At 40.6% G+C, this 22000-nt stretch overlaps 1 protein-coding gene across 6 annotated transcripts; it reads right to left on the reverse strand.

The window, feature by feature from the left end:
- Positions 1-155: 155 nt before the first annotated feature.
- On the reverse strand, positions 156-7681 carry LOC104119283 (probable protein phosphatase 2C 76). Of its 6 annotated transcripts, none has more exons than XM_009630738.4 (10): positions 7548-7681; positions 6672-6734; positions 6435-6560; positions 5128-5255; positions 4159-4257; positions 3588-3746; positions 2985-3071; positions 1882-1973; positions 973-1047; positions 156-704 (listed from the first exon to the last, which is right to left on the reverse strand). In XM_009630738.4, exons 2-10 carry the CDS (start codon positions 6692-6694, stop codon positions 546-548), a joined length of 948 nt encoding a protein of 315 aa, XP_009629033.1. In that variant the 5' UTR covers positions 6695-6734; positions 7548-7681; the 3' UTR covers positions 156-545. The 6 variants fall into 6 exon arrangements, with proteins under 6 accessions (XP_009629033.1, XP_009629031.1, XP_009629032.1 ...); XM_009630736.4 differs by adding an exon at positions 7040-7104 and having other exon boundaries at positions 6435-6734; positions 7548-7565; XM_009630737.4 differs by lacking the exon at positions 7548-7681 and adding an exon at positions 7040-7483.
- Between the last annotated feature and the right edge of the window lie 14319 nt (positions 7682-22000).

The raw sequence follows: 22000 nt of genomic DNA on the forward strand, positions 1-22000 counted from the left end.
TCCTTCACAGCTACACTCTATGATAGTAAACGCTGCATACTCCACACGCTACACTTCCAGCACCTCCCTTCTTCTGGCAAGACAATATGTCACTCACCTGAAGGCAGTCATTTACCAACTTGGTTTAAAACTAGAGGTTATCGATACACATCCAATCACTTAGAAACACTAGTAAGTACGCCATTCATCAAATCATCTTTCTGAAGGTTATATGGCAAATCATAAGGGATGCATGGAAATCCTTCAATGGCTCCATGCAGCCAGGTAGTACTTAAAGTAGAACTACCAAGTTTTTTTTGACTTTTAACTACGTTTCACAGTAAAGTTTATCCAGATAATACCTCTACAGAAAAGGAGAAAGCAGACGCACAAACGCAGACACCTTAAATACAACAGTTAAACAGGATGACGGGGAAAAACAATGCAAAGAAATGAATGAAAAAATGACAGCCCCTGTTGATGCTATCGTCAGCAACTTGCACTGGCATCGTCGCATTGAAGCAGCCTTCCTCCAGGAAAAGGCAGATGCAGCATCAACAAAATCTTCAACCTTGCTGGCTCCCCTCTGGTTCAACCTTCTTGTGGTGAAACTTCACCACTATGCAGGTAATATTGTCAGCACTACCTCGAGTAAATGCAGTTTCTGTTAGCTTCTTAGCAGCTGCTTCTGGTTCTTCTTCTGCTTGTGCAAGTGAAATAGCATCCTAAAGGATGACAAAAATCAGCAACTAAATGAAAAAACACCGATATCTAAAGAGATCACCCACAAAAGAGAAGCCGGTCTAGAAGTTCAGGCTTTGAGTTCTCAAAACAATTACAGTAACCTGTCAGAATGCTGTGATATAGCCTAAAAATCTTCAAGTTACCACCGAAAGGAGGCCAGGAAGACAGGAAACAGCGCGACTCTGAGGGAAAAAAAGAGAAGGAAGGAAGAAAAGAGAAAGCAAGCGTGTCTACACGCACAGGATTTACCTCATTTGGTACAACATCCCAGAGCCCATCACTGGCAAGCACGAGTAGTTCTAATTCCTCATCAATCTCTTGATCCTGAAACATATAGAGAGATGATAAATGACTATGATAAATATCAAATGCCTTCAAGGCTCCAACTCTTTAGTTTCATAAGTAAATCCGTCCAACTTAGCAGCCCTTCTCCCCTCTATCCTCCCATAACCCAATCGGTCTAATTGTTTTATTCCTTAAAAGTACATCGTTCTTGGTACTAATTCTTTACAGGCCAACTTCACTAGGACTAGACTGTTAAAAAGGGCGTGTGTCGGATTCTAGCCCTGGCAACTGCCAAAAGATTCCGAAGATGTGGAAATGACATTTTTATTAACTGATCATTAGGAAGCTGCTGCTTCTGTAGCCCCCAAAAAAAAGGAAAACAAAGATTTTCCGCAAGAGCGAAGTAGTTGAGTCCTCTTTGAATAGAAATATAATAAAATTAAAACATCTTTCTATTTTAGCCAATTAAGACAAGAAATTATGATGCAGAACTCATACACACAGGGCTTTTGCGAAGACGGCGGCGCTAGATAAATTGTTCATGAAGTGCAAGTGTTGGGCATAAGTCACATACATTTCCCAGTTATCTAAACTCTAACAATCCCTTAGAGCACATGCACTGACCTGCACCTCATATAGGCTGTCCATGCCAGTGCATGAAACCTAAAAATATTGCAGTACAGTGACTGCTTGAAGGTAGGCTGCAGGTCTTGTCAGAGGGGACACGACATCCTACTAATCCAATTGCTCAGCAAGTATATTCTTTTTTGGTTGGGTGGGGGAGCAAAGTATCGCAAGTCCTCCAGCCACTATGGCTTTCATTTTTACACATCTAAAGAAGCAAAAAAAAAAATAGATTATAGATAAATCTACCTGAATCTCAGGTTCAGCCACGACAAATTGCTTCAACATACGGTTGCCAAAAGCACGTGACATTGCTAATACACCACCAACTCTCCAGGTACCTGATAATACAGAAACAGAAAGCATAAACGATGTATGGCACAGAGATTATACAAAAGTTCATGCAACAAATATGACAGCAGCAAGGGTCCACTCACCAAAGAAGACGTTCATTAAATGTGAGAACATTAGGTTAATCCAGCAGTAAATAGGGTTTTCCAAGAAAACAAATAGTTCGTTAGATGGATGCAAGTGGACATTACCACACATGCAAAACATCAATTTCAAGATGGAAGTGTAGCACGCACACGTGCAACCACATTTTAATACAAGTATAAGCGTAACTTGATTCCCACATGACCTATGCCACTCTGCCCAATCTACCACTAACAGAAAGGTAAGAATAAACTGGAGGATTACCGAAAAATTCAAGTCAATACAACAATGAAGTCTCTTTTCGCTAGCTTCTTTATTCCAATAAAACAAATAGTTAGCTAGATGCATGCAAGTGGACATCCACATAGGCAAGGCATCTATTTCCAGATGGACACCTGCTCCACTACCACGCACTAAACATCTCATAGTTGTAGCATGCACACATGCAACAACATTTTAACAAAATTATAAGAGTAACTTGATTCCATGACGACCTATAACACTCTACCCAATCTACCACCTAAAGAATGGTACGACGAAACTGGAGAACTACCGAAAAATTTAAGCCAAACTTTATGACAACAGTGAAATCTCCTTCCTTTAGCATCTTTCTTCCATTCTCCATGGTTTGCAGACATTTTAAGCCTCTACAATTACATCCATGTAGCCTAAAAATCTTCCCTTTGACAACTGTCTGTACCACAATGAATTAAATCGATGCAAAACAAATGGAGGACATACAAGTTGAGTCTTTGTATCAGATGACTAATTGATGACAAAACACATTCTCTTAAAGCATCAGAAAATTCACTACGATGTTCCATTTCTGACAGGACAACCCACAAGTTGAAACTATTAATTAACAGGCAAGCAACCCAAATTTGAGCAATGCCTTATAGGCAGAGAAAATTGCTTACCAGCCCACATCACAACACCTCCGGCACTTTCAATTCTCTTCCTCTCATCAGTTCGATTGGGCTTATGATCCTCAGAAAGAGCAATTGCTGTCAAGCATGAAACTGAATTAATTAAGTGTCTAGCCAAGATGCTAGTTGTCTCAAGATTTTAGGCTACAAAATGACAAGAGAGTGACGATAAGCTATTAACTATAACATATGAGAGAAATATTACCATATAAAATACAGCATAAGGCATAAGAAAATAACAGAACTTCAGGACCATGGAGGATACCAATTATTTATTGCTTCAATTTCCAGCTATACTATCACTTCCACTTTTGTATATCGCAAAACGGGAAAAACCTACGTAATTGTACTAACTTGCTTAGTTGTTATCTGGTTTTACATGGTAATGCCTGCTTTAAAGGAAATGAAATTTCACATTTATAGAAATCACATGATCTAGCGAGCCCGCCAGTATCACATTTTTACATGAAGCAGAGATACCTATACAATAAAAAAAGGATCATTCATCATCCCCTGGTGGCTGCTGAAACTATCTGCTACTATTTCTATTCTCAAATTCCAGAACTTTTTAAACTGTTACCAATCTGATGTTACCTTTTCCGCCCTTCGATATTATAGTCCGCGAATCTCCAACATTGGCAACATAGAGATGGTTACCAACTAGAACTGCTGTTGAAGCAGTGGAACCATCATCTCGGAAGGTATCTTTTTCAGAATCTAAGAAGTCCATGTCTGTTTGTTGATATGTTTCACCTGCAATATGATGAAAGTAGTCCACAAACTTAATGTCATGAGCAAAATAGAGTCGCACACCACTTTGTCCCAGTGAAGATAATAATGAATTGGACACACAGCTACAACTTCAGAAGTAATAGAATACAAAGAGAGAGAGAGACAGAAGACACCCACACACACACAGAGAAAGAGAGAGAGAGGAGAGAGAGAAAAGTTTCTAAGTTTCAGTATTCTTGAACTGACGTGTTGCTCAAGTACTTTGCCCTTGTCATTGTCATGTGCGACGCATTTTAGATTTTATGACAGCATAAATATGTCAAACTTAGATATGTCAGCTTCAATGGACAGATCGCACATTTCGAGCCCACTGAGAAAGTACAAAAGTGGAGATTCATATTATGCATCCATAGGACAACAGATATGAACTCACTTATGGCCAACTTGGCGTTCGTTGGGAACTCTGGATGTTTCATTAGATTCTCAAAGAGATGTTTCTTCAGAAACTCAGCTGCTCGGGAACCACCATGGCCTGCAGTAACATGACATAATGATTAAAAAAGAGCAATGCTTATTCTACCTAGTCTGCAGAAATGTAAGAATTTAAGTCAACCCTCAGAAAAGACCAAAGTTGTCACACACTCATAAAATATTTGAGACTAATATCGAAATACAGTTTTTAGATTAGAAAACTGTTCAGCTAGCTGCCAAGTAAGAGCAATCAAATAGCTGAAACTAAATGGAAAATAAATTTCAGAAACCCCACTTGGAGGTCACTATTAGTCTTTCGCTAGGGACCGCCTCTCTCTAAAGCCCCCACTGGAAAAAAAATTAAAGCAGTTAGATCGAAGGATATGTGATTTTAGAAAGGAGTACAAAACTCTCCCTAGTTTGAGGTTCTACCAATTCCATTCCAGTAGAGCATCCCTCTCTTTTGAACTGTAGGTAGCCTTTGCATTTCAACCGGAGTCAGATGTTGGTTTAGTATTTGTATGGTTTTATTTTGGAAGACAATAAGATCTTAAATATGGATTTTCATATGTTATGGAAGAATAAGTTCTGTGTGTTAAAATAGGTGTTTTCCGGAAAACAACCTTCTGGCTAGTTTTTTGTTTTTCAGAAAACAAACAGCTCTGCCCCGCACAATAAAAACAATAGCCTTTGGTTTTCAAAAACAAAACTGCTTTCAGGAAAATAACGATTTGTTCCGTAAAACAACAGACCCTTAGATTCACCAGTTCATGCAAACAATAGCTCACCGACCCGTATTCATGCAAAACACTAAGCTACTAATATAAAGACGAGGCATAGCAAATGCAAGCTTCAAGCCAGAAGATTCACAATGATTGACTTATTGGTCATTATGTAAATCCTAGATCAAGGATGATCGGCAAGTTCTAACCATCAAATATCCCAAATAAGCAAACTGTTTGTCCATCAACTTTGGAAGTTTTAATGTCATAAAAATCCTCCATGGTGGCTCTTTTCCCTCTAAAGCTTGAATAACCACAACTCAGTCTTCCATCTTCACTGCGAAGCAGGAATGGACAAAAATAAGTATGAGCAATTTTTACAAACGAATTTTGACAACAAGTATGAGTTACTCATAGCAAAATACAAATGAACATCTATTATACATGTAGAGTAAACATGGTGATTAAAATGAAACATGTATCTTGTCAACTCACAACGAACAACATATAAAATTTCATCATAGCATATAACACCTAACCAGTCAATCTCAAAACCTTTATCGACATCATCCCTTTGAATGGCAAGGGTAAAGAAGCAAATGCATGAGAAAAAGTTTCTCCGAAGACAATATCACCAATACAACAAGCAGTTACACACTCTACTTTTTTACCAAATTAGGAGTTAAAATAGAACATACGAAAGCTTGTCATTTTTAGAAGTGAAGGTCACAAATTCTCTATCACCAAGAAAATCTTATAGGAGTAATAGTTTTGAACGGTTTTCTGCATATGATATCCCTAAGCTCTTTTCGTTGATTTTGTCACAATATTCTGCTAGAAGTTAAAATTTTTGAACATCTCAAAAAACATAGGGCTGAAAAATTAACCCGTAAACCATCTGTTCTTCCGTCAATAAGTAGAATATTGATGTTACAAGCCTGTTTGTGAAACATTAGTATCATGCATCTGTACTCAGGAGGAGTAAGTTGTGAGACAAAGCTGTCGACTACGACAAAGACAAGGCAAACAAGGGAGCAGCTTTTTGAATGATCTAGTTGAGAAAAGTGTTGAAAGTAAGAGTAATATTAAACTTCAGAATATCAACTCTCCACACTCACCCATACCCTGTGCTAACTTCTTTTATTTTTTTGGCATTAAGTGCAGGCTAATATCTAAGTCAGAAAAAACGAGTTATGTTAAGGGACACTAATTTTCGACAAGGGCTGCACATTCATCCCCATAGAAATCTGGATGATCAAATCAAACATTGTGAGTATATTTCAGTCACAAAGCTTCATGGAGCTTATCAGAACCGTGCAGTGCAAAGTATGCGCCTTACTACCTCAATAAGCCAGAAGAACGCTAAGTGGAATCTACGAAGAATGCTATGTGTTTTGCATGACAAAGTCTATGATCCATGAATGCTCCATCAGGTAAAACTATTATTGGTTATCTTGCAACGATACATATCTCAAGGATATAATATTACAATATTACATCTGCTAAAATGAATCACCTCTTCCATCCTCCGCTTGCGAAACCACCATTATTATCATCCTTCTCTGGTGAAACATCAACGACAGGTCCTCCTTTAGCAGTTGCACCAATATCCACCATCATCGTTCTCCTTGCTGTATATACACTATTCCAAGAATAACTTATGCTACGAGTTGCATTCAAACTTTTAATGAGTTTGATAAATTTCCTTTGCTCAATGTGTCTATCAATATATGCTGCTTGAAAAACCACGAACCTTACGCAGCTATTGCATAACATCTAAATTTGAATTTGCCGCATTAACTGCCGGAACTTGAACCTGAGAAGAAAAAACACCAGCACCTACGATCATCAGATAATTCATTTAAAAAAATTTAATTAAAAAAAAAATCCTAACAATTGCTCAAAGGCTATTAATTACCGTTTCTATCACTTTAACTGCTAAACATTGTTTAAGCATTTAATGAAATTACAAGTAGAGAGAGAATTAAACAATTTCCCCATATTCTCAGTGAATTAAATACAGTTTTAAAAAAATATACCGTCTCTACTTCAATTAATTCCTTCTTAAGAAAATCAGAAAGCGAAAAGAAAAAAAGAGACTCATGATGGATCTGATCTTACAATCAAAAGAGTAGATTCCGTGAATCTCGAATACATAACTCGAACGGTAGATCCTATAAATCAGCCTTTATTCCACGATAAGGTAAAAAAAATGAATATTAACAGATCGATCTGTGTAAAACATGCAGGTTCAGGTCTACAGAAATCGGAATCGAATGATGAAAAAAGGCAAGCACAGAAGATCGTAGTATATCTGGAATCAGATTCACCGAATCAGCTCCAACTTTTTTCTCGATCCACAAATTAAATTAAATATATAAAAATAAAAAATAAAAAAAAATCCGAAGATAAATTAAATAGAGAGTGAAAGACAGCGAGGAATCGAAGCCTCTTTTAAGCTTTCTCAATCCAGAAAGCTGAAAAGGAAGAATCAGGAAACCCTAAAAATCCAGAGAAAAAGTGATATGATGATATATATAATACGTAGAGAGGAGAGTAGTGTGTGTGTATGTGAAAATGAGTGAATGTATTTGTTGTGAAGTGGCGGAGGAGAGAGAGAGAAACTCACTCAGATACGAGAGAGACGCCTGGCGTTTGAAGCTTGTCACCGAAGAGAGAATGGCAACGTGGCGTTCCACATGCATCCACTTTACATGCTTATAATCCTCTGTGCTTTGGACCCCACCATTTGTTGAAATGCCAGATTTATTACTCTTTCTTACTAAATAAAATTTTACATTTACGAGCTTACGTGGAGACGATGCGATTGGGGTACTTCCATGCCTCTTTGTCTATACTCTATACTGAAAATGGATCTGTCTTGCCAAGCTTTTACAGCTTGTTTGGATTGTTTTTATGTGCGGTTTTAGAATGTGTTGTATTGTAATGAATAATTTGATAAATATAATATTTAGATAAATAGTATCGTTTATTATCGTTTCATGATGTCATATATTATTAATATAAAAAATAAATTTATAATATTATTTAAAAAATAGAATACAAGATAAAATTATTATATAAAAAGTAGTATAGAGGATAAAATATAATTATTTAATAATAAGAAAGGACAAGATCAGAGAAAATAATAAGTTAACAATGTCACCATACCAAATTCGTCGTTCCATAAAGTGACATTTTTCGTCATTATATAACGACGGATTTAACGATACGATACAATAAAATTTAAGTAACACTCAAAACAAATATTGTATTTAAATTAACGATACAATATGTAAGAACCATCCAAACAACTTGTTAAAATTAGGTTTTAAAAAAAGTATTTCTAAAAAAAAAATTGTAATAAAAAATAATTTATATTTGACTAATTAATTTTAAGCAACAATTTGTATTTGGCTTTTAAATATATTCTTTTCTCAAAAGTAGTAGTAGAAGATATTTATTTATTTTTTAGTTTTTCAAAAATTGCTTTTAGTTCTATTCAAAAGTACATACTTTTTCTTTCTTCTAAAAACTTAACCAAACAACTTAATTTTAAAAAAAATTTAGCAAAAAAAGCGAGGCCAAACAAACTGAAATCGAAATCACCCACGCTTGTGGTAAAATTGATAGATTCCCTTCATATTTAGTTGGAAGCTTTGATTTCGAGCCTAAAACCCAGACATTTATCCTTTTAATGAGTCTAATCAATTCAAATTTAAATTAATTGGATTTCAATACAGATTACAGACATGGAACACCAATTGAGGAAAATAAAGAATAATTGATTGAGAAACTAGGGACCAAGGAGGAATTTTCGGGCAAGCAAGTGATGTGTAAAGTAGTTTTTGATCTTTTTTTTTTAATTTACCAATTTTGTCCTAATCCTCTCTTCTAATAATTTTTAATTCATTGAAAGAGATGGTCGGCGAAGGCAATAAATGTTAGTACAAGGGTTGGATCTTCATCATCAATGTTGATTACTTACGAACGAAAGGATTAGACATTTAGTCTTGTTGCAAATGATCTGACTTAAATTTAACAATAAGTAACAAATTTAATGCTTCTTTTAATCCATTTGAGACCAATATACTACTTGTTAGTGTCTGAAATGGATATGCCAGCGCAAGTAGTTACCTAACTTATTTAGATCTTTACGCAAATAGTTGGTTAGATTACGATTTAATTTCTTAATTGATATACATAAATTATAATTTTAAACGTTAACATGTGATTCTTAGTTTCTTGTGTGGCTCACTGACTATTCTGCCCTTGGAAGGTGACTCCCCTAAATGATTCTACACTATCATTCACCACTAACATTGCGCATTGGTGCTTGATCCCTTCTTGTTCAGGCAAATTGAAGTCTATTTCAACGTTTATGTCAGTGTATGGGTCGAAATCCGCCTCAATACTTAGGATTAAGCAGTATCGAGAAAGGAGTCGACCGAGTCGACCAGGAGATGACAAAGTCCGTGGTCGAGATGTGGAAGATGGTCGATGTCAAGCGTCGTAAACAGAGCTGTAACGGCTAGTTTATTAGGGTATGAGATTAAAGAGAATATATTGAATATTCTCTGTACATGTACTATTAGGGTTTATTTGGGGTATGTCCCATATAAATAAATAAAAAAGATAATGAATAGAGGCATGTGATATTCATTGTGACAAGAGTAGACTTTACAAAATATTCTCTCCCTCTTGAAAAGATACAAAGAACACCTTTTAATCAAGATTCTTGTTTACATTATTCTGCACTTTTCCATCAGATCCGAGAAGATTTCGAATGTTCTAAGATCTGTCTGTCATTCATCATTGTCAGGAGGAATAATCACCTAGCTCATTATTTATTGGATGAATCATTCCTCTTATTTACTCAAATGCCATTATTACTATTTATTATCAATCCTTCTTTCATTATTTCTTATATTTTATAACTATTTAATACTTGAAACCCCCTGTTGGATCTGTTCCACCTCACACACGCTTTCAAAACTCGTATCTAGAGATATTATCATTAACTAGGTTTAACCCATTATTACATAAATATAATAGTTTTAGCCGAAAATTATACTCTTTGGTCAAACAATTTGGCACCATCTGTGAGAATCTTCTAGTTAAATTTTTAGTTTCTTCTAGATCTACAACTGACACTCGTTACTAACAAAAAAAAAACAAGAGCAAGATCCTTTTCTCTCTGCACACATAGATCTAATATGGCAGGTAACAGAGAAGAAAGATGAGAATAATGAGTGATCTCCCAACTAACCTTATGAACATAATTAATGAGAGCTCTGAAGCAGTAGACGAGGGCGCAACGCCCAATGCCTCTTCCAGGCGAGGTGGATCACACTATCCCCATGGCATCATCACAAAGTCTCTTGGCAAGGAAACCTCCACATCCGTGGCGGAGGAGGCGCCACCAGCAATAAAAAAGCTCCTAGAGGCCAGGCTAACTGACACGCTAACCAGCGTCCTCCATACGCTCGCTCGAGATGCGACTACAAATAAAGCAAGGACTTGCATTATACCACCAGCGAACGAGCAACATGGTCAACTCCTTCCTCCTCAAACGGCAGGTATTACTCACAATGTCATTAATAATGCATGTGACGACACTCTCACAACCATTTTAAAATGAATTGAGGAAATGGAAAATGAGAACAAAACGCTTCGAGATCAAATAAGAGAAAACAAAGAGGGGGTCGATTAGATACCGGGCACCCCTAAGATCTTGCCGAAGAGATATACCGGACGGTTCGTCGAGCAGCCGTACAGTGATAATGCCGCCCCACATGCCATACCAAAGACCTTTAAGATGTTGCCCTATCTGAAAATACATGATGGCACGACCGCCGTGAAAGGCAATGACCTCGCCAAGGAACAAGTATCCTGCATTTTGTTAAAGGAGTTCGGCGAGACCATCACGGGTGGAGCGTTAACTTGGTACTCACAACTGCCAGCACGCTCTATTGAAACCTTCAAAGAAATGGCCGATAAGTTCGTAACGGCCCATGCTGGAGCCAAAAAGGCAGAGGCGAGAGTAAACGACATATTTGCTATTAAACAGTCTCCTGGAGAAGGATTGAGGGATTCCTCGCCCGGTTCAACCGAGTGAAAATGACCTTGCCAAATGTATCGGAAGGGACGACGATCGCAGCTTTTCAAAACGGACTGAGCAGAAATTCGAGGGCGACAAAAAAGCTACTGAGTCGACTTATGAAGTACCCCCAACTAGTTGGGATGAGATACACAACACATATTGCACCGCAGTCTGAGCTAACGAGGATAACCTCAATGGGCCCACCATCGATTGACCTTGATGCAAGCAGAATCCAGGAAAGTTAGAAGAAATGATATCAGAAGAGGCCTCGCAGCCTCATGACCCAACCGGGAACGACATCTACCATATGTTAGAACCGCCACTACGTCCTCATCTTGCCACGAAGAAGGCCCACCCCTATCAAAAATAGGGACTCACTAGAACAACAGAGATATGCCCCCTTTATTATCCGCTCACAATTTTTGTGTGTCACCTACAGAAATAGTCTAAACCTTGGAGAAGCTCGGATCGAAGGTGAAGTGGCCGCAAAAGATGGGGTCAGACCCGAATACCATAAAATTAGATGCCCTCTATGAGTTCCATCAATAGCGAGGACACAAAACTGAAGATTGCATCATCCTAAGATAGGAGGTCGTAAACATGCTACAACAGGGACACCTCAAAGAGTTATTGAACGACCGGGGAGGGATAAACTTTGCCAGAGGACGTGAACAACATCAAGGACCGCCGAAACCACCCTCGCGCGACCTATACCATCCACATGATTATCGGGGGAGGCGACGATGCTTCCATCAATAGTGTGAAGTTCACCACAACACACAAGCTCAAATGGTCGATCACCCACGAACGATATGATGAACTCAAAGAAAGTATCATCTTCGATAAGTCAGATACCAACGGTTTGGTTCTCCCTCACTATGATGCTCTTGTTATCACTTTACGTATTTTAGATACTGATGTGAGGCAAATTATTGTAGACAATGGGAGCGACACATGCATTATCCACCCTCGAGTGCTTGCACAAATGAAACTTGAGGATAAGATAGTGTCGCGCTGCATCACACTAACGGGTTTTAACAATGCAGTCGAGCGAACATTCGGTGAGATCACACTCCCCATCCTGGCCGGTGGCGTCACGCTGGAAACCACGTTCCATACCATTGACCAAGACACAACGTACAATGCCATAATAGGGCGACCATGGATACACACCATGAGAGCCATCCCTTCCAGCTTGTACCAAGTCATCAAATTCCCAACTTCATGGGGGATATTCAGTATACGAGGGGAACAACGCACATCCCAGGAATGCTACCGCATCGCCTTAGACCGTGCAGCCACCCAACAAACAAAGGACGAAGAAAAAGAGGCATAACAATCAACAGGGTCGAGGTCGATATGTGATGACAACGAGGACGTCATCAGAGACCCCGATACGATCGAAGCTGCAAGATCGACCGTAGAGGACCTCGGCCCCGTTTAATTAGACAACAACGACCACAGCAGGAAAGCTTATATCGACTGCAAACTTCAGGAACTAGGTAAATTTTGTCAATTCTTAACTGCTAACGCAGACTTGTTTGCTTTCAGCCATGCAGATATGCCAGGTATCCCAAAGGAGATCGCCACACACAAATTGAACGTCGATCTATTCCACCTCCCGGTGAGGCAGGTTAGGCATAAGTTCAACTCCATAATTAATAACGTAGTACGCGAAGAGGTGGAAAAATTATTGGAAAGTGGCTCCGTCAGGGAGTTGAAATACCCTCAACGGGTCGCCAACGTGGTCATGGTGAAAAAGAAGAACGACAAATGGCAGATGTGCGTAGATTTCACTGACCTAAACAAAGCATGCCCTAAGGATTTATTTCCATTACCCCATATCGACCAACTCATCGACGCAACGGCCGGGCATGAACTGCTAAGCTTCTTGGATGCCTACTCGGGCTATAGTCAGATCCTCATGGAGGAAGAGGATCAGGAAAAAACCACCTTCATCACTCATCATGGGACGTACTGCTACAGGGCGATGCCCTTTGGGCTAAAAAATGCAGGGGCAACTTATCAAAGGTTGGTGATGAGTATGTTCAAAGACCAACTCGGAAAAACGATGGAAGTCTATATAGATGACATGCTAGTCAAATCCAAAAGGAAAGAAGATCACATCGACCACTTGAGAGAAGCCTTCGGTATACTCAGGCAATACAGAATGAAACTGAACCCCAAAAAATATGCATTCGGCGTGGCCTCAGGAAAATTCTTTGGTTTCCTAGTGTCACTGTGGGGTATCGAGGTCAATCCAGACCAAATCAAGGCCATCGAAGGGATACCATAGCACCTGACCACCAAAAACCAGGTTCTGAGATTGACTGGCCGTATCGCTGCCCTTTCAAGATTCATTTCGCGATCATCTGATATGTGCCATAAATTCTTCGGCGTACTCAAAAAGGATAACGACCACCAATGGACCCCTGAGTGCGCCCAAGCCCTAAAGGAGTTAAAGGTGTACTTGTCATCACCACCATTGCTTTCAAAACCAGAATCGGGGCAACACCTCCTTGTCTATCTCGCCGTGTTTGAAGTAGTTATGAGCGCGGTCCTGGTCCGAGAAAATAAAGGCACGCAGTCTCCCATCTATTACATTAGTAAAACACTAGTCGACGCCGAGATGAGATACCCTCACCTCGAAAAACTGGCTCTGGCCTTAGTCGTAGCTTTACGAAAGCTTAGACCATATTTCCAATGCCACCCTATCTCAGTTCTCACGACTTTTCCCCTAAGAAGCATTTTGCATAAACCCGAGCTATCGGGCAGGTTGGCCAAATGGGCCATCAAATTGAGCGAGCACGATATCACATATCGGCCGCGAATAACGATAAAGTCACAAGCCCTTGCAGGCTTCGTCGCCGACTTCAGCGCAAAAATAATGCTCGAAGTCGAAAAAGAAGCCATCCACGCTTCTCCCCAATCGCAAGAACTCTGGGTCCTGTATACTGACGGCGTCTAACGCGTCAGGGTCCGGGCTAGGACTCGTACTCGAAGTCCCAATAGGCGAAGTAATTCGCCAATCCATAAGGTGCCTGAACATGACTAACAACGAGGTCGAGTATGAGGCCGTAATTGCAGGATTAAGACTAGCACTCAAATACGGAGCGAAGCGGCTAAGACTGCATTGCGATTCTCAAATCGTGGTCAACCAAGCCACATGGACTTTCCAAATCAAGGAAAAAAGGTTACAAAAGTACTAGACTGAAATCTGCAAGCCACTACCCGAGTTCGACGAGTGTCAACTCGACAAGATCTCCCGAGCATAGAATACCAAGGCGGATAGCCTCGCCAAATTAGCTGCAGGTACCAAAAACATTACAACCGGAGACAGAAGCGTAGTCCATCTTTTCAACTCATTAATAGACCTAATCGAGGTAAGAACCATAAACTTGACTTGGGACTGGCGCAACCATATTGTTACATACTTGCGGAACGGAATACTCCCAGTTGATAAAAAAGCCAAGAAATTGCGGATGCAAGAAGCAAGGTACATCATCATTCACATTGACCTGTACAAGAGGACGTACGACGCGTACTTGAGGAAGTAGACAAAGGCCGCTGTGGAGCTCATTCCGGCAATAAAGCTTTAGTTAGATGCCTCGTATGGGCAGGATATTACTGGCCCACCATGAAGAAAGAGGCCGCATATTTCATGAAAAAATGCGAGCAATGCCAGAAGTATGACCCAATGATTCACCAAGCAGGCGAACACCTACACTTAGTGACTTTCCCCTTGGCCGTTCATCAAATGGGGAATAGACATCGTGGCCCCCCTTCCGGTAGGACGAGGTAACGTACGATTTCTTTTGGTTTGAAGTGACTATTTCTCTAAATGCGTAGAAGCAAGAGCATTCGCCCAAATACGTGAACAAGAGGTGATCAGTTTCATATGAAAAACATCATATGTCGATTCGGCCTCCCCAAGGATATCAGCTGCAACAACGGACCCCAATTTATAGGAAAGAAAGTCGTTGAGTTTTTTGAGAAATGGCATATCAAAAGAATACTCTCAACACCATACCACCCCACGAGCAATGGACAAGTGAAATCCTTCAACAAATCGATATTGAACATCATGAAGAATAAACTCGAAGACGCCAAAGGTTTATGGCCAGAAATATTACCAGAAGTACTCTGGGCTTACCGAACAACGTCGAAGATGAGCACATGAGAGACGCCTTACTCATTAGTCTATGGGACTGATGCAGTAATACCGGTCGAAGTCGGGGAGCCCATCCTCAGATACTCCCGCAAAAGTGAACTCAACAACGATGAAAGTAGAAGGCAGGAGCTCGATGAAGTCGATGTATGAAGAGATATGGCCTACATAAGTATGATCGCCCAAAAGCAACAAGCAGAACGCTATTATAACAAAAATGCAAAGATCAGGCCACTCAAAGTCGGGCACTACGTGCTTAAAGCTAAAACACAAGCCAGCAAAGACCCACGAGAAGGTAAACTAGGAACCAATTGGGCATCCCGTACAAAATCATGGCAATAACAAGCAATGGGTCATTCCAACTGGAAACAATGGAAGGAAAGCTACTACCAAATAACTGGAACATTGCACATCTCAAGTACTTCAACTTTTAAGACATGAAGCGTCCCCAAAGTTGTACTCTTTTTCCCTCACTTGAGTTTTGTCCCAATTGGGTTTTCTCGAGGAGGTTTTTAATGAGGTGGCGGAGGAGACGCTTCAGGTTGAAGTGCGCACAAACGGAGGAACAGGATGACTAGTTCATTGCTCGACCTCTCGAGACTTCTCCAAGTCGACCACTGAAGGGACTGGATAGGCTAGGAGTGGGACTGGGATTGAAATACCAGCCAACGTCCGAAAAAATTATGTAAATTTCTCCCAGTGTATTAACAAAGCACAAATGCACGAAGTTCATTTCTATTTCTCCAAATGTACAACCAAGGTAACGTCGCCTTAAATATTATAATGCCGACAAATGTCGCGCCTAGAGGCACACCTAAACGGCCCTTGACCTTAACTAAGTATAGGTTATATTCTACCTCGCTCGAATCAACACCTAAACGGTCCTCGACCATAACTATGTATAGGTTATATTCGACCTCATTCGAATTCACACCTAAACGGCCCTTGGCCATAACTAAGTATAGGTTATATTCGACCTCGTTCGAATTCACACCTAAACAACCCTCGGCCATAACTAAGTATAGGTTATATTCGACCTCATTCGAATCAACACCTAAACGGTCCTTGACCATAACTAAGTATAGGTTATATTCGACCTCGTTCGAATTAACACCTAAACGGTCCTCGACCACAACCAAGTATAAGTTATATTCGACCTCGTTCGAATTAACAACTACCGGCCCTCGACCACGATCAAACTTAGGTTTTGTTTCGACCTCGATCGAACTAACACATGTCGACCTGTGACTATAATTAAACTAAGAATATGTTCAACTATACTCGAGCTAAATGATTACGAATAAGAAAATCAAGGCAACCAAGCAACGAGATCAAAAGCATACAAGTTTGAACCAAAGAAAAGGAATGAGGTACAAATAACAAAACTGGTATTTCATACTCCGAATATTTTTCACAAAGGCTCAAAAAGACGCCCACAAAATACGCACGAGTTTGTGGCAAAACAAAAAGAAGAAAAAGAAAAACTTCTAATCGCCACCAGGCCCAGTAACGCCATCGGCTTGATCACCTAAGCCATCCACATCTTCACCTTCACCATCACCATTGCCCTCAGGATACTCGTCCTCATACCAGGCGTCCTCTTCAATCCGATCCACGCCTGCATACCCCTCATCATCACTGGCCTCTGCCGTAGCAGGATCATAACCACAAGTGACCCGAGCTCCACGTGCCTTAACATGAGCATCCTCAAAGACGTCTTCTGAAATAGTTCCCGCCCTCATCAGATCTCTAAATATATCCAACTGGGCCTCGACGTGAATCTACTCCTTGTACAAATCCTAAGGAACATCTGGGAAATTATGAGTGCGGGAAGAGGATGGTCGGGCCAGTAATTGTGCTTTCTCGGCCTCAAGAGCGGCGACTCGATCACACAGGCCAAAAGCCTCTTTCTCTAATTCTCCAATCCATTTGTCAAGCCGCTCTTCTTTGAGTCTGGCCGTCTTCAATGTGCTCTCTCACTCGGAACGAAGAACACAGATTGCGATCTCCAAATCCTCCTCTTCCTCATAGCCCCCAACCGAGCTAACTCTGCCATCTCGAGATACGTTGTCTTCTTGGCGACCTCTCCACTTAAAGCATCCGCTTTGAATTCACACTCCTCGAGCTCAGCATGCAGCGAGACCATTTGGGCTTGGAGATCGCCTCACTGGGCTTTGACCCCTCTACTAACCTCAATTTCCTCTTCTTATCCCTTAGCATCCCTTCAAGAATACTGCATTTTTCGATGACCCTCACCAGCTCATAATCCTTTTCCTTCAGCTCGTCTCGGAGAGCTCGGAAATTTCCACCCTCACCAAACCACCTACAAATCTTGTGGTACTTGCTACGGTACTCGCGGTATTTTTGCTCCATCTTCAAAAATATAGCCTTACACCTCTCCTCTCTTCGGGCGCTTTTAATTTCCAAAATCACAGTTTGAAAGAGAGAAAAAGAAAACATAGAGTAAGAACGAAGGATAAACTTTGAACTTGACAAACAAAAACGAAAGAAGTCAAAAAGCTTACCCTGAGAGCAAGGCCGGCTATGCTCCTAGATAAGGTAGCGTCATCCAGCTTTTCAAGGGTTTTACCCTCCACGTCGGAATAGAGGGGACCAAGGAAAGGAACCACGTTCTCCATATTAACCAACAAATCTTGATCCATGGGGATCGCACTGGTCCGCGTGGGCCCCTCCAATCTTACTTCGATTCGGATAAATCCCCCCCATCATCCTCACCTCATCGGCGTCAATATCAGAGCTTGTCTCGTAACTATCCTCAGCAATGCTCTTTCCTTTCCTGTCGGCCAGCGAAGGAGGACCCTTAGCCGGTCGTGAGGCCAATGACTCATCTTGCCGCAAAATATCAGAAACTCTCGCCGATGGCCCGTCAGCTTCCATCGTGGCTTCGAGAAGGGACATGCCCTCTGCAGCCTCAACCGATGGCGGAATCTCGGATGACAACTCGATGTCGTCTCCAAGCACTATTGTCGTCATCTCACGGATGACAAAGTCACCCCTTGTTGAATCCACATCCCTGGCGATCCCGTCACCGACATCAACCGACCTTCTCTTACGGGGAACTAAATCACCACCGCTCGGTGATGACTCTTCCTCCTCATCCAATAGACGATACAAAGGGGAAGCCAGAAGCTCTGGTGTCGATATATCCGTAGGCGGAGAAGAAATTGATGTTGAGGTAGCAGCAGGTGAGGGCGATGACCGAGCAAACCTGGCAGCGGTAGAAGAAGGAACAGAAGTAGATGACTGGGTGTAACACCCCAAAAAATTTCAAAGTACTTAAGTGTAAAGCCCGGTAAAATTTGCAAAAGAAAATAATATTTCGTGGTGCCGATTTGGGCTTACGTGTTTGAGGATTTTATAAATTCGCTGCGGCTCGGACTTTTTGGGTTGAACAATGCACCAAAAAGTAAAGGAAAATATTTGGCAATGAAATGCATTTCTGCGGTCCATTATGCGACCGCAGAATCACTCTGCGGACCGCATAATGGCCGCAGAGTGAGGCAGTTAATTGGGCTAGTTGGAAGATTATTCGGTTGACTATGCGACCGCAGACACAGGCAGAACTTTGGTCGTCTTGGGCACCAATTATGCGACCGATATGCGGTCCGCATAACCATTATGCGGTCGCATATGTGACCACAGAACCTGTTCTGGGCTCCATTTTTGGGTTTTTAAAACCCGACTCTATTTCGTTAAATACATTCTTTGGGCCATTTTTGAGCTATAATATGATATTTTAGAGTGAGAGAGAGTGCCCTAGAGTGAGAAGGTGCTCTTCAATTCTTGCCCAAGTTTTTGAAGATTAAGAAGGGAAACTCACTAAGTCTTCTTCATAGAGGTAAGATTCTACACCCTAACCCCTAATTTCAAAATTATTTGAAAATGGGTAATTAGCAAGATAATTATTGGGCATGAGAATTGTTTATTTTACATGCATATGATATCAGGGGGTGTAGGAAGATTGTTGAACTAAGCATAGTAAAGATTGGGTTGTGGGATAATGGAATTCTCCATAAAAGGACCTTGAAACCTTATGCACACCTAGTGTTTGATAAAATGCTCAAATGAGCTAGAACTATGATCATCTTCCTAATTTTGATTCAATTTGTTATATTTTTACAATGGATTGAAGTTGCTAAAAATTCCAAAACATTTAGAGTGTAAGGAAGCTCGATTGAGGTATGTTGGCTAAACTCTTCTCTTAGAATTGGATCCCACGATATTCATGTGAATTATGTAAGTCCTGAGTGGTTCATTATAAAATTGGCTATTCCGAGTAAGATTGGGTTGAAAGATATATGTTCAACAAATACCCCAAATGCCTTATTCATGTTATGTTATTAATTGAAGATGTGTTAAAAATATAGGATGTGCATTAATAATGTTTCGACTTCAAGTCAAGTTCAAACGAAGGCTATTATGCCAAATTTTGTGAAATCTCTCTATTTGCCTTAGACTCTAAATTGCTCACATGTGTACCACACACCTTGATTTGAATTGTATTTGTTGATGATGATAATGATGATATTTGAAATTGAAAAGGGTGAGCATGAAATACTAAATATGGCCAATGTGTCGATAATGATCTTATAATTATGGCCATTAGTGCTAATGAAATGAAAAGATATGAAAGTAATACGAAATGTGATAATTGATACAAAAAGGTTGATGTCTCAAATAATACAGCCTAGCCGATCGGGTCGTGATCGGACACCATGCTGCACACATGGTGGTGATTGTGCTGGAAATTATAATTGAGATTATGATTATGGTCGATGTCCCTAAAGGATATCCTAGCCGATCGGGTCGTGATCAGACTCCGTATTAAAAGCGGTGGTACAGATACTGAAAGAAATTGTGGTTGATGTCTCCAATGAGATAGCCTAGCCGATTGAGTCGTGATCGGACTCCGTGCTGAGAGTACGGTAGTACTGATATTGTGAATAATGGTATTGTGAATAATGGTATTGTGAACAATGGTATATCGACACTAAAAATCTCCTAATGTGAGATATGGAAATTGATTTGAAATACTGTCTTGATCCTAAATTGAGGTTTGATGTTGATTAAAAATTCCATTAACATTATGATAATCTTGTTTGTATTATTTCTATTGAGAGGGTGTTTAGTTATACATACTAGAGCTATTCAACAAAACTAACGTCCCTTTTGCTGGGGGCGCTGCATCTTTAAATGGATGCAGGTGGTTTCACAACAGGATATACTGATCAGTGATAGTGGTACACCTTTTTTCCAGCTGACTTGGTGAGTCCCACTTCATCCCGGGGTCATGAATCTTTTGTACTTTGTGTATTTTGTTTGAGGTATAGCCGGGGCCTTGTTGTCGGCATTATCATTGTACTCATCTTTATCTATAGAGGCTCCGTAGACATAGTGTGGGTTGTGTATTGGTGCTGGAAAAGTCAAAATATATTATGTTATGGTTGTATTACTTGTCCATTTGAGACTTTAAAAATGATAAAACTATTAGAAATGAATTGGTATTGTAGACGTGAACACCTTTTTGTCTAATTAATGAAAATAAGTATTATCTCCATTCGTGGATGAGTTTGGGTAGAAATAAATCTAACAGGCTTGCTCAGTCGGGTTCACTCGGTCGAGCGCCGTTCGCGCTCCTCGATTTTGGGGCGTGACAAACTTAGTATCAGAGCCTAAGGTTTTAAAGTGTCCTAGGATGTCTCGGAGCCGTATCTAGTAGAGTCCTTATTATCGGTGTGTTGTCGACCACATCTATAATTAGGATGCTATATGGGCATTTAGGAATAATACCCTTCTTTCATGTTCTTGATCGTATGATAAAGCTGGTTGTAAGATTGTTCCTCCTTTAACTCCTGAGTTGCTCTAATTTTCAGTACATGGTACCTAAGAAGAAGGCAAGAACTGGCCAAAGAGCCAATGTCACCCTAGGAGTGACAGTTGATCCTATATTTGATGATGTGGGTGAGCACCCGAGGGGTGAGGATATTCCCCCAGTTACTACACTGCCTGACTCTACTACAACTGATTAGACCGCACCTGTCCCTACACCTACTGAAGGTGCAACAGTTCCTCCAACTGATATACCAGTTCCACCTCCAGTTCCATCTTCCGATTCTGGTGTTTCTGATGTTGATGGTAGGGGAGCCATACATATGTTGGCTCAAATAGTGGCATCCCAGGTCCAGAGATCAAATGTTGCACCCACTTCTTCCAGTCATCCAGGGGATTCTACTAGTTCCAGGGTGAACAAGTTTCTTCAGTTGGATCCTCCAGTGTTCACGGGTACTAACCTAGACGAAGATCCCGAGGACTTTATTGATGAGATGCACAAGACTCTTCAAGTTATACGTGCTACTGAGACAGAGGCAGTGGAATTGGCCTCCTACCGCCTGAAAGAGGTGGCATATTCTTGGTTTGAACTATGGGAGGAGTCCCGTGAAGAAGGGAGCCCTCCGGCGAGGTGGGGTGAGTTTGCTGATGCCTTCATTGATCATTTCTTGCCTACCGAGACTAAGGCAGCCCATACTGCTGAGTTTGAGAACTTGAGGCAAGGTAGCCTGAGTGTGTGGGATTACCATATGAGATTCGCGTACCTATCTAAGTATGCTATTTACACGTTGCCCACTATGGAGGCTAGAGTGCGCCGCTTTGTGCAGGGACTTAGTCCCTTGGTAATTAATGAGGCTGCTACAACTGCCTTGAATTCTGATATGAACTATGGAAAGATGGCGGCATTCGCTCAAGCCACAAAAATCCGCAAATTAAGGAACAGAATGGAGCGAGAGGGTAG

This window comes from Nicotiana tomentosiformis, chromosome 3, assembly GCF_000390325.3.
Source record: "Nicotiana tomentosiformis chromosome 3, ASM39032v3, whole genome shotgun sequence".
Lineage (NCBI taxonomy): Eukaryota > Viridiplantae > Streptophyta > Magnoliopsida > Solanales > Solanaceae > Nicotiana > Nicotiana tomentosiformis.

What these genes read in the sequence shown, in the direction of transcription:
- LOC104119283 (XM_018778666.3), bottom strand. Translation starts at nt 6,694, where the DNA reads ATGTTATGCAATAGCTGCGTAAGGTTCGTGGTTTTTCAAGCAGCATAT. An exon ending in CTTATTTGGGATATTTGATG is followed by an intron (nt 4,258 to 5,127) that starts GTTAGAACTTGC and finishes ATGTTACTGCAG; the next exon opens with GCCATGGTGGTTCCCGAGCA. An exon ending in GAACGCCAAGTTGGCCATAA is followed by an intron (nt 3,747 to 4,158) that starts GTGAGTTCATAT and finishes ATCATATTGCAG; the next exon opens with GTGAAACATATCAACAAACA.